Source organism: Myxocyprinus asiaticus, chromosome 23, assembly GCF_019703515.2.
Source record: "Myxocyprinus asiaticus isolate MX2 ecotype Aquarium Trade chromosome 23, UBuf_Myxa_2, whole genome shotgun sequence".
In the NCBI taxonomy this organism is placed as follows: domain Eukaryota; kingdom Metazoa; phylum Chordata; class Actinopteri; order Cypriniformes; family Catostomidae; genus Myxocyprinus; species Myxocyprinus asiaticus.
In genome coordinates this window covers 36,736,747-36,749,797 of record NC_059366.1, presented here as the reverse complement: position 1 = coordinate 36,749,797, position 13,051 = coordinate 36,736,747, and the positions used below count along the sequence as shown (strand labels likewise).

At 35.2% G+C, this 13,051-nt stretch overlaps 1 protein-coding gene across 6 annotated transcripts; it reads left to right on the top strand.

Annotated features, from left to right (window-relative positions):
* Positions 1–312: 312 nt before the first annotated feature.
* Positions 313–12,815, top strand: LOC127414078 (interferon alpha-inducible protein 27-like protein 2B). Of its 6 annotated transcripts, XM_051651805.1 has the most exons (8): positions 320–512; positions 2,721–2,882; positions 3,940–4,011; positions 6,392–6,427; positions 7,760–7,858; positions 10,255–10,290; positions 11,363–11,524; positions 12,580–12,815. In XM_051651805.1, exons 1-8 carry the CDS (start codon positions 503–505, stop codon positions 12,684–12,686), a joined length of 684 nt encoding a protein of 227 aa, XP_051507765.1. In that variant the 5' UTR covers positions 320–502; the 3' UTR covers positions 12,687–12,815. The 6 variants fall into 6 exon arrangements, with proteins under 6 accessions (XP_051507766.1, XP_051507768.1, XP_051507771.1 ...); XM_051651806.1 differs by lacking the exon at positions 3,940–4,011 and having other exon boundaries at positions 313–512; XM_051651807.1 differs by lacking the exon at positions 7,760–7,858.
* The last annotated feature ends 236 nt before the right edge of the window (positions 12,816–13,051 follow it).

The following is a 13,051-nucleotide window of genomic DNA, read 5'->3' as shown; positions in this document are numbered from 1 at the left end:
ATTCTGCACTTCTCACGAAATCCCAAAAAATGTCCAACTTGTCTGTCCTTATCATGTTATATGTTTAATTGGTTTCAGTTTCGTTTCCCAAAAAGGACCAACCCCAGAGGTTTTAACTAAAACTCAGGTTCATTCAGAGACTGTGCTCAGTTCAACAGCATCCAAGCCTGGATAAGCCTGGATTTTTTTTATTTTTTATTATTATTATGTATCCCTGTATCATCTAATCTAACTGTAGAATCTTTAATTTATTGATTACCGTCAATGCTTCCAAGCGCCCCCTGGAGGTAGCCTGTTTGTCTCACAACATTTGGATTCCAAGGAAACAGTCGGTTTCGATTTCGTATATACTTAAAAACACATTACCTCATATTATGGGGCGTGGTGCCGTCTCTAAATTCCCTGCTGCATAGCGCATACATTTATTAGCAGCACAAATCAGTCTTGTGAAGGAAAACATTTTCCCATCCTTCGGCTGTTCTCACTCGAAATCTTCGAAATCATGACGGGCGGTAAGTATCCAATTTTCATAAACATACATTGCATCTACGTTTAATTATTTATCGAAGACTTACAAATGAGAACATTACAAGCGATTTATCATTCAATAGCCAACAATATTATAATATGAGCAGACTGTACCACAATGTTTACCAGTTGGAATTTGATAGAGAAGCACTCTCCTTGTGGAATAAATGGAGCCGGAGCTGCCGCTCTGCTGAAGCAAAACTTGCCTGTCCAGCGTCTTAAAAGGAAACACCCCGGCGTTACATCTTTAATACAGTTATATTTAATGCGTTATAGCTTTATTAAAGTTGAAATAAAATATATATATATATATATATATATATATATATATATATATATATATATATATATATATATATATATATATATATAGCGAATACTTTTGGCAATATAGTCAAAGAATTACAATTACAGAGCTCTCTGATGACATTTTTTACGAGTATATGGAAGGCCAAATTATCTTTTAAGGTTCCAAGTATATATATATATATTTTATTTCAACTTTAATAAAGCTATAACGCATTAAATATAACTGTATATATATATATATATATATATATATATATATATATATATATATATATATATATATGTGTGTGTGTTTTTTTTTTGTTGTTTTTTTTACTAGTAAGAATTACAATTACAGAGCTCTCTGATGACATTTTTTACGAGTATATGGAAGGCCAAATTATCTTTTAAGGTTCCAAGTATACATATATATATATATATATATATATATATATATATATATATATATATATATATATATATATATATATATTTTTTATTTCAACTTTAATAAAGCTATAACGCATTAAATATAACTGTGTATATATATATATATATATATATATATATATATATATATATATATATATATATATATATATATGTGTGTGTTTTTTTTGTTGTTTTTTTTACTAGTAAGAATTACAATTACAGAGCTCTCTGATGACATTTTTTACGAGTATATGGAAGGCCAAATTATCTTTTAAGGTTCCAAGTGTTACTCCTTATAATTTTATTTTTACTTCTTAGAATTTCAGTTAATGAGCTCTCTAATTGATTTTTCACCAGTAAGAATTTGAATTATATTCATCATAAACATCTTTTCTGAGTTTCACCATTTTTAAACTCCTTGTATTTTTTATTTTCATGACTGTTCACCATTATTGGGGTTACAGCTGGGGCTGGTAAGATGTTTTCAGTATTTGCTTCTGTCTAATGAAGCGCTTAATACAGAAAATGCTTGTAACCCTGCTCAAAAGCAGCTAATGCCCCGTACACACATGCAGCGACTTCCAGTGACAAAGCCACACGATCCCATTCATTTTCAATGAGAGCTGGCGACTTCCACCGACATGATAAAGTTGAGAATAGTTTAACTTTATGCAAATGAGAAGCGAATTTCGGGAAAGACAACCAATAGGAGTGAAGAAGGTGTTCACTGAGGCTCATGTCACCTGTCTCTTGCAGGCAAGTCAAGACAGAGGAGAAAAGTTTCTATGAGCGTTTTCACTGTTCTGTATGACTTGTCTGTAACCATATACTTGGATATAAAAAAAATTATGCATGGTAAGGAAAATGTCGGCAGTCTGAGTGAGTTTGATTCGTACATTGAAAGTTCGTTCATCTCATTATTAATCTGATGCAATGAGCACTGGTGCAGTTCATGTTAAATCACTCTCCCTGCAGAATGTTCATTTTTATGGAAAAGATTATTGATTATTTGACAAATTAGAATGAAGTTTTAGAAATCATCGGCAGTCCGAGTGGGTTTGAGTTGTAGATTTTGTACATTGATAGATTGCTAATCTGGTTAATGATTTCATGCATTGAGCACCGCTGTAGTTTATGTAACAACACTCTCCACAGTAATTTTTTATATCTTGGTTTTACCGGAAATATATCTTATCTGTGATCACAATTTTTAAAGATATGGCCAGATGTTCAGTCCACCAATAACATTAGAGCAACAGCTGTAGGAACGCCCAGGAGCGACTTCATAGTACAGAGACTAGCAACATCGAGCGATAAAGTCGCTGCATATGTGTACAGGGTTTAAAACCAGCCAACCAGCTTAGGCATGGTTTTAGCTTTTTTCTTTCATCAAGTAGTGCTGTAGATTTAAATGTTAAATGGTACAGATTATTTTTCACTAGGATGCTCAGCGCTATTTATGTTGATTACAGCTGGTGCAGTTGCGTTGGCTCCACTGGCGCTCACTGCGGCTGGATCCACCTCCGCCGGTATCGCAGCAAGTTCTCTGGCGGCCAGCATGATGTCATCAGCAGCTGTAGCCAATGGGGGTGGTGTGGCTGCAGGAAGTTTGGTGGCTGTCCTCCAGTCAGCAGGTCCCTGTGTTGAAATTAATTACTTTTATAGGTGCAACTAAACTTATGACACCTAATTGACCCTTAGCTAAGCTCTGCCCCACTTGGTTATGGTTGCTCACTCTGACAAGCTCTGCAGAACTCCCCATTGTAATGAATTATATTATCAAAATATTCTCATAAACAGAATAGATCATATTTTTACGTGAGCTGGTATGAAGAGTGACACTGTAATGCATATTTATCTTAAGTTTTTGTAAAAGAAATAGTTAAATTATGCAGTAATTTGATTAAATACTGTGGAGACAGTAAATCAGAATCAAGGCAGACGATTATTACAGGCACTTGAAAAGAGAAAAACTTCATTGAATAGTGATTACACATCTAATAACATTAGCGTAAGTGAATAGCACTGTTTATAACATCTCATAACATGCTCATTTTGATGCTGTGAACTGTTTTTACTGTCGCTTTTACTATGACTTGAATCAATACATATATGAATTAACGTTCAGTTATTAGCTTTAATTTACCTTGGAGCAAATGTAGGTGTAGTTGCAGATATTATATGTCCATTTGGGAATGAGGTCTGACACAGTTTAATCCATAGTATGCTCTACCCATTTTTTTCTTTTTTTTTTTTAAAGAAAGAAAACACTGCATGTATCCTCTCTGGGTAACTCGTGTCACTATTACAAATGATCTGGCAACAATGTGTTTATAATTTTTTTTTTTTTTTTGATTATTTTGATAAAATCCCTCTTAAAACTACTCAAACACACATAAATTCCATAGGCTGTCATTGGAAAATAGCAAAAGCATGTCAGAGTAATGGCGGCAGGGCAACAGTTGCTACGACAGGATTGGTCAGAAGCACTTTTAAGGAGGGGCTTAGCAAATGGTCAATTAATGTACAAGGAATGTTATTGTGTTCTGAAATTGAGGAAATGTCTTCACCGGACTGGATTAGCCTATGTTTGAGTATGATTATGCCAGTTTAAGACTTCCTTTTGAAAGCCAAGTTAAAGACTTGTCTGTATTCTTTAAGTTAAAGACTTTCCATGTTCTCCCTGATCAGGTGCTGCTGGGATGTCTACGGTGGTTACAGCAGGTGCGGCATCTGTGGGCGGAGCCACGGGTGCTATATTAGGTGGAGCTGCTGATTTGTTGAAGATCTTCTTTTAACAAATTATCACAAAGTCTGCACAGTCACATGTTACAAAAGGCATTTGGCAGCACCTTGCATGTCATGTTATAATGTGCACAACTCTTAATGATAATGACTGTTTTTAAAATAAAAAGCAGCTTGAAGTAGTTTGCATTCTATCATTAAAGTTTAAAATTAGTCATTGTCTGAGGTTCTCTTAGATTGTGGAAATGTAACTTTGTGACAGATAACCATGTGACAAATATTAATTGAAAGAAAAGTTTAAAAATAAAATCTTGTAGACTTCCATTACATGAATGAGTGAAGATGATAAAATAAATGTTCAAGTGCTCACGTAAGAACTGTGTTTTTAGGTGTCATTAGACTTGTGGCTACATAAAAAAAAACAAAACAAAAAAAACGTACTGCTTGCGCCAGTCATTTAGAAAATGGACATACACTGACATCCAATACCCTGCATGCATATAACCCTGACGTAAGGTTACGCAGTCTTATCGTTTATTTCATCAGCTCGTCTTGCCTGGATCACACGATTCCCACATTACTGTTGTGTTCTCACAGTGTGGTTGGATGTGCCTTGTTTGAAGCCGAATTGAATTCTACCGTAATGCACTAAGTCCACTTACACCATGTGCAATATATTATAGTTGGGATAATTAACTATTTTACTTTGTGGAAGAATTATTTATTGTGATTATTACTATTAATACATGTAATTATTTATCAAACACTGGTGCATTTATCACTGTTGGCTCTGTCTTACACAAGTGATAACCCACTCAAAGTGCATGACAGTCATTTTAACAACAGTAAAGGGGGTTTTAGGCACCTCTTAAACACAGACTTGATTGACTGATTGCTTTAATGACACATTACTATTTAGAAGGTACATTTGAGCCCTCTGCTCTTCACATGATAAAGCTGGACTTTTTCCATGTTGTTGCTAGAATTTAGCTAATTAAGCTCTCAGAAATTTGACAAAGTATCATGTTATCATCCAGTGGCTGGTTTGTCCTTGCCATTTAACTACATGAATCAATCTGTGTACATAGTCTTAAAGCAAACACCAACTAAAGAAACAGGACCATGTTATCTGCTTATCTCCTCACAGAGTCCGAAAAGATGTCCTACTAGTCCTCTGTTATGTTTGCATGTTCCATTTTTTATAGTTAGGGTACGTTTACACGAACTAAAAATGGAAAAGTTTTACCTTTAAGTTTTTGAAAAGTTTCGCGTACAGACGACAACATTGTCAAAACGATCCCCGTTCACACGGATCCGCGAAAACGACTAAAAATGCTGTATTATGCATGCCAGGCCAGTAGTCGGCTGTCACTTTGTAAAGGAACACTATGCGCCTGCGCACATAAGCATTCTTCCACAGATCGGTGAATACAAACGACAGTCACTTATTTCTAGGGGTTTCAGTACAGCGTAAAAATGTGACGTGTAGTGTAGGCGTTCTCCTAATTCAGAATTTGCATAGGTCACTGATCATGCGCACTAAAAGTGTATGGATAACACACATCACTAACGGTTGAACTGTTTTCTTTTTGCTGCTATTAGAAACAGATGTTGAAATTGAATATGTCAGTTTGTCAAAGTAGATTAATTCAAAATCACACGCTAAAATAATCACACACTCGCGCCATTTAAACCATTTGAATTCTTGGAATAAAGATCCGCGGTTACAGGGGTTTGGAGCGATATATCTGTCCCCACTGAATTACATGTACATGAAATACCTGTCTGTGTTTACAGGGGTTTTGAGCGATATACAGTGCATCCGGAAAGTATTCACAGCGCTTCACGTTCCACAAAAAAATAAAAAAATAAATTAAAAATAAAATAAAATTTATATATATATATATATATATATATATATATATATATATATATATATATATATATATATATATATTTTTTTTTTTTTTACTAGTAAGAATTACAATTACACAGCTCTCTGATGACATTTTTACAAGTATATGGAAGGCCAAATTATCTTTTAAGGTTCCAAGTGTTACTCCTTATAATTTTATTTTTACTTCTTAGAATTTCAGTTAATGAGCTCTCTAATTGATTTTTCACCAGTAAGAATTTGAATTATAGAGCTCTATAATTGCATTTTTACTAGTAAAATATCAAATTAAAGATATGTTTAATTGCAGAGTTCTGAAATTAAATTCTTACTAGAATTCTTACCTTGGTACTGGTTTTAACTAGTACCAAAGCTAGAACAGAATTGAAAATAAACAGAGAATTATTTTTATATTTACGGTACTTTGTTTATGGTTATAGATTCACCATAAACATCTTTTCTGAGTTTCATCATTTTTAAACTCCTTGTATTTTTTATTTTCAGGACTGTTCACCATTACTGGGAATACAGCTGGGGCTGGTAAGATGTTTTCAGTATTTGCTTCTGTCTAATGAAGTGCTTAATACAGAAAATGCTTGTAACCCTGCTCAAAAGCAGCTAATGCCCCGTACACACATGCAGCGACTTCCAGTGACAAAGCCACACGATCCCATTCATTTTAAATGAGAGCTGGCAACTTCCACCGACACGAGTGACAGTGACTTCTGGCGAATAGATGTGGGCATGGCGAGCGACATGATAAAGTTGAGAATAGTTTAACTTTATGCAAATGAGAAGTGAATTTCGGGAAAGACAACCAATAGGAGTGAAGAAGGTGTTCACTGAGGCTCATGTCACCTGTCTCTTGGAGGCAAGTCAAGACAGAGGAGAAAAGTTTCTATGAGCGTTTTCACTGTTCTGTATGACTTGTCTGGACTTGTCAACTCCCCATTGTAATGAATTATATTATCAAAATATTCTCATAAACAGAATAGATCACATTTTTACGTGAGTTGGTATGAAGAGTGACATTGTAATGCATATTTATCTTAAGTTTTTGTAAAAGAAATTATGCAGTAATTTGATTAAAAACTGTGGAGACAGTAAATCAGAATCAAGGCAGATGATTATTACAGGCACTTGAAAAGAGAAAAACTTCATTGAATAGTGATTACACATCTAATAACATTAGCGTAAGTGAATAGCACTGTTTATAACATCTCATAACATGCTCATTTTGATGCTGTGAACTGTTTTTACTGTCGCTTTTACTATGACTTGAATCAATACATATATGAATTAACGTTCAGTTATTAGCTTTAATTTACCTTGGAGCAAATGTAGGTGTAGTTGCAGATATTATATGTCCATTTGGGAATGAGGTCTGACACAGTTTAATCCACAGTATGCTCTACCCAATTTTTTTATTTTTTTTAAAGAAAGAAAACACTGCATGTATCCTCTCTGGGTAACTCGTGTCACTATTACAAATGATCTGGCAACAATGTGTTTATAATTTTTTTTTTTTTTTTTTTATTATTTTGATAAAATCCCACTTAAAATTACTCAAACACACATAAATTCCATAGGCTGTCATTGGAAAATAGCAAAAGCATGTCAGAGTAATGGCGGCAGGGCAACAGTTGCTACGACAGGATTGGTCAGAAGCACTTTTAAGGAGGGGCTTAGCAAATGGTCAATTAATATACAAGGACTGTTACTGTGTTCTGAAATTGAGGAAATGTCTTCACCGGACTGGATTAGCCTATGTTTGAGTATGATTATGCCAGTTTAAGACTTCCTTTTGAAAGCCAAGTTAAAGACTTGTCTGTATTCTTTAAGTTAAAGACTTTCCATGTTCTCCCTGATCAGGTGCTGCTGGGATGTCTACGGTGGTTACAGCAGGTGCGGCATCTGTGGGCGGAGCCACGGGTGCGGCATCTGTGGGCGGAGCCACGGGTGCTATATTAGGTGGAGCTGCTGATTTGTTGAAGATCTTCTTTTAACAAATTATCACAAAGTCTGCACAGTCACATGTTACAAAAGGCATTTGGCAGCACCTTGCATGTCATGTTATAATGTGCACAACTCTTAATGATAATGACTGTTTTTAAAATAAAAAGCAGCTTGAAGTAGTTTGCATTCTGTCATTAAAGTTTAAAATTAGTCATTGTCTGAGGTTCTCTTAGATTGTGGAAATGTAACTTTGTGACAGATAACCATGTGACAAATATTAATTGAAAGAAAAGTTTAAAAATAAAATCTTGTAGACTTCCATTACATGAATGAGTGAAGATGATAAAATAAATGTTCAAGTGCTCACGTAAGAACTGTGTTTTTAGGTGTCATTAGACTTGTGGCTACATAAAAAATTTTTTTTAAAAACGTACTGCTTGCGCCAGTCATTTAGAAAATGGACATACACTGACATCAAATACCCTGCATGCATATAACCCTGACGTAAGGTTACGCAGTCTTATCGTTTATTTCATCAGCTCGTCCTGCCTGGATCACACGATTCCCACATGACTGTTGTGTTCTCACAGTGTGGTTGGATGTGCCTTGTTTGAAGCCGAATTTAATTCTACCGTAATGCACTAAGTCCACTGACACCATGTGCAATATATTATAGTTGGGATAATTAACTATTTTACTTTGTGGAAGAATTATTTATTGTGATTATTACTATTAATACATGTAATTATTTATCAAACACTGGTGCATTTATCACTGTTGGCTCTGTCTTACACAAGTGATAACCCACTCAAAGTGCATGACAGTCATTTTAACAACAGTAAAGGGGGTTTTAGGCACCTCTTAAACACAGACTTGATTGACTGATTGCTTTAATGACACATTACTATTTAGAAGGTACATTTGAGCCCTCTGCTCTTCACATGATAAAGCTGGACTTTTTCCATGTTGTTGCTAGAATTTAGCTAATTAAGCTCTCAGAAATTTGACAAAAAGTATCATGTTATCATCCAGTGGCTGGTTTGTCCATGCCATTTAACTACATGAATCAATCTGTGTACATAGTCTTAAAGCAAACACCAACTAAAGAAACAGGACCATGTTATCTGCTTATCTCCTCACAGAGTCCGAAAAGATGTCCTACTAGTCCTCTGTTATGTTTGCATGTTCCATTTTTTATAGTTAGGGTACGTTTACACGAACTAAAAACGGAAACATTTTTCCTTTAAGTTTTTGAAAAGTTTCGCGTACAGACGACAACATTGTCAAAACGATCCCCGTTCACACGGATCCGCGAAAACGACTAAAAATGCTGTATTATGCATGCCAGGCCAGTAGTCGGCTGTCACTTTGTAAAGGAACACTACGCGCCTGCGCACATAAGCATTCTTCCACAGATCGGTGAATACAAACGACAGTCACTTATTTCTAGGGGTTTCAGTACAGCGTAAAAATGTGACATGTAGTGTAGGCGTTCTCCTAATTCAGAATTTGCATAGGTCACCGATCATGCGCACTAAAAGTGTATGGATAACCCACATCACTAACAGTTGAACTGTTTTCTTTTTGCTGCTATTAGAAACAGATGTTGAAATTGAATATGTCAGTTTGTCAAAGTAGATTAATTCAAAATCACACGCTAAAATAATCACACACTCGCGCCATTTAAACCATTTGAATTCTTGGAATAAAGATCCGCGGTTACAGGGGTTTGGAGCGATATATCTGTCCCCACTGAATTACATGTACATGAAATACCTGTCTGTGTTTACAGGGGTTTTGAGCGATATACAGTGCATCCGGAAAGTATTCACAGCGCTTCACGTTCCACAAAAAAAAAAAATAAAAAATAAAAATAAAAAAATATATATATATATATATATATATATATATATATATATATATATATATATATATATATATATATATACATTACTAGTAAGAATTACAATTACACAGCTCTCTGATGACATTTGTACGAGTATATGGAAGGCCAAATTATCTTTTAAGGTTCCAAGTGTTACTCCTTATAATTTTATTTTTACTTCTTAGAATTTCAGTTAATGAGCTCTCTAACTGATTTTTCACCAGTAAGAATTTGAATTATAGAGCTCTATAATTGCATTTTTACTAGTAAAAATTTCAATTACAGAGCTCTACAATTGAATTGTTACTAGTAAAATATCAAATTAAAGATATGTTTAATTGCAGAGTTCTGAAATTAAATTCTTACTAGAATTCTTACCTTGGTACTGGTTTTAACTAGTACCAAAGCTAGAGCAGAATTGAAAATAAACAGAAAATTATTTTTATATTTATGGTACTTTGTTTATGGTTATAGATTCACCATAAAAATCTTTTCTGTGTTTCATCTTGTATTTTTTTATTTTCAGGACTGTTCACCATTATTGGGGTTACAGTTGGGGCTGGTAAGATGTTTTCAGTATTTGCTTCTGTCTAATGAAGCGCTTAATACAGAAAATGCTTGTAACCCTGCTCAAAAGCAGCTAATGCCCCGTACACACATGCAGCGACTTCCAGTGACAAAGCCACACGATCCCATTCATTTTCAATGAGAGCTGGCGACTTCCACCGACATGAGTGACAGTGACTTCTGGCGAATAGATGTGGGCGTGGCGAGCGACATGATAAAGTTGAGAATAGTTTAACTTTATGCAAATGAGAAGCGAATTTCGGGAAAGACAACCAATAGGAGTGAAGAAGGTGTTCACTGAGGCTCATGTCACCTGTCTCTTGCAGGCAAGTCAAGACAGAGGAGAAAAGTTTCTATGAGTGTTTTCACTGTTCTGTATGACTTGTCTGTAACCATATACATGGATATAAAAAAAAAGTTATCCATGGAAAGGAAAATGTCGGCAGTCTGAGTGAGTTTGATTCGTACATTGGAAGTTCGTTCATCTCATTATTAATCTGATGCAATGAGCACTGGTGCAGTTCATGTTAAATCACTCTCCCTGCAGAATGTTCATTTTTAGGGACAAGATTATTGATTATTTGTCAAATTAGAATGAAGTTTTAGAAATCATTGGCAGTCTGAGTGGGTTTGAGTTGTAGATTTTGTACATTGATAGATTGCTAATCTGGTTAATGATTTCATGCATTGAGCACCACTGTAGTTTATGTAACAACACTCTCCACAGTAATTTTTTAGTGACAAGAGAACAAATTTCTTATATAATATCTTGGTTTTACCGGAAATATATCTTATCTGTGATCACAATTTTTAAAGATATGGCCAGATGTTCAGTCCACCAATAACATTAGAGCAACAGATGTAGGAACGCCCAGGAGCGACTTCATAGTACAGAGACTAGCAACATCGAGCGATAAAGTCGCTGCATATGTGTACAGGGCTTAAAACAACCAACTTAGGCATGGTTTTAGCTTTTTTCTTTCATCAAGTAGTGCTGTAGATTTAAATGTTAAATGGTACAGATTATTTTTCACTAGGATGCTCAGCGCTATTTATGTTGATTACAGCTGGTGCAGTTGCGTTGGCTCCACTGGCGCTCACTGCGGCTGGATTCACCTCCGCCGGTATCGCAGCAAGTTCTCTGGCGGCCAGCATGATGTCATCAGCAGCTGTAGCCAATGGGGGTGGTGTGGCTGCAGGAACTTTGGTGGCTATCCTCCAGTCAGCAGGTCCCTGTGTTGAAATTAATTACTTTTATAGGTGCAACTAAACTTATGACACCTAATTGACCCTTAGCTAAGCTCCGCCCCACTTGGATATGGTTGCTCACTCTGACAAGCTCTGCAGAACTCCCCATTGTAATGAATTATATTATCAAAATATTCTCATAAACAGAATAGATCATATTTTTACGCGAGCTGGTATGAAGAGTGACATTGTAATGCATATTTATCTTAAGTTTTTGTAAAAGAAATAGTTAAATTATGCAGTAATTTGATTAAAAACTGTGGAGAGAGTAAATCAGAATCAAGGCAGATGATTATTACAGGTACTTGAAAAGAGAAAAACTTCATTGAATAGTGATTACACATCTAATAACATTAGCGTAAGTGAATAGCACTGTTTATAACGTCTCGTAACATGCTCATTTTGATGCTGTGAACTGTTTTTACTGTCGCTTTTACTATGACTTGAATCAATACATATATGAATTAACGTTCAGTTATTAGCTTTAATTTACCTTGGAGCAAATGTAGGTGTAGTTGCAGATATTATATGTCCATTTGGGAATGAGGTCTGACACAGTTTAATCCATAGTATGCTCTACCCAATTTTTTTTTTTTTTTTAAAGAAAGAAAACACTGCATGTATCCTCTCTGGGTAACTCGTGTCACTATTACAAATGATCTGGCAACAACGTGTTTATAATTATTTTATTTTTTTTTGATTATTTTGATAAAATCCCACTTAAAATTACTCAAACACACATAAATTCCATAGGCTGTCATTGGAAAATAGCAAAAGCATGTCAGAGTAATGGCGGCAGGGCAACAGTTGCTACGACAGGATTGGTCAGAAGCACTTTTAAGGAGGGGCTTAGCAAATGATCAATTAATGTACAAGGAATGTTATTGTGTTCTGAAATTGAGGAAATGTCTTCACCGGACTGGATTAGCCTATGTTTGAGTATGATTATGCCAGTTTAAGACTTCCTTTTGAAAGCCAAGTTAAAGACTTGTCTGTATTCTTTAAGTTAAAGACCTTCCATGTTCTCCCTGATCAGGTGCTGCTGGGATGTCTACGGTGGTTACAGCAGTTGCTGCATCTGTGGGCGGAGCCACGGGTGCTATATTAGGTGGAGCTGCTGATTTGTTGAAGACCTTCTTCTGACAAATTATCACAAAGTCTGCACAGTCACATGTTATAAAAGGCATTTGGCAGCACCTTGCATGTCATGTTATAATGTGCACAACTTTTAATGATAATGACTGTTTTTAAAATAAAAAGCAGCTTGAAGTAGTTTGCATTCTGTCATTAAAGTTTAAAATTAGTCATTGTCTGAGGTTCTCTTAGATTGTGGAAATGTAACTTTGTGACAGATAACCATGTGACAAATATTAATTGAAAGTTTAAAAATAAAATCTTGTAGACTTCCATTAAATCAAATCAAATCAAATCACTTTATTGTCACACAGCCATATACACAAGTGCAATGGTGTGTGAAATTCTTGGGTGCAGTTCCGATCAACATAGCA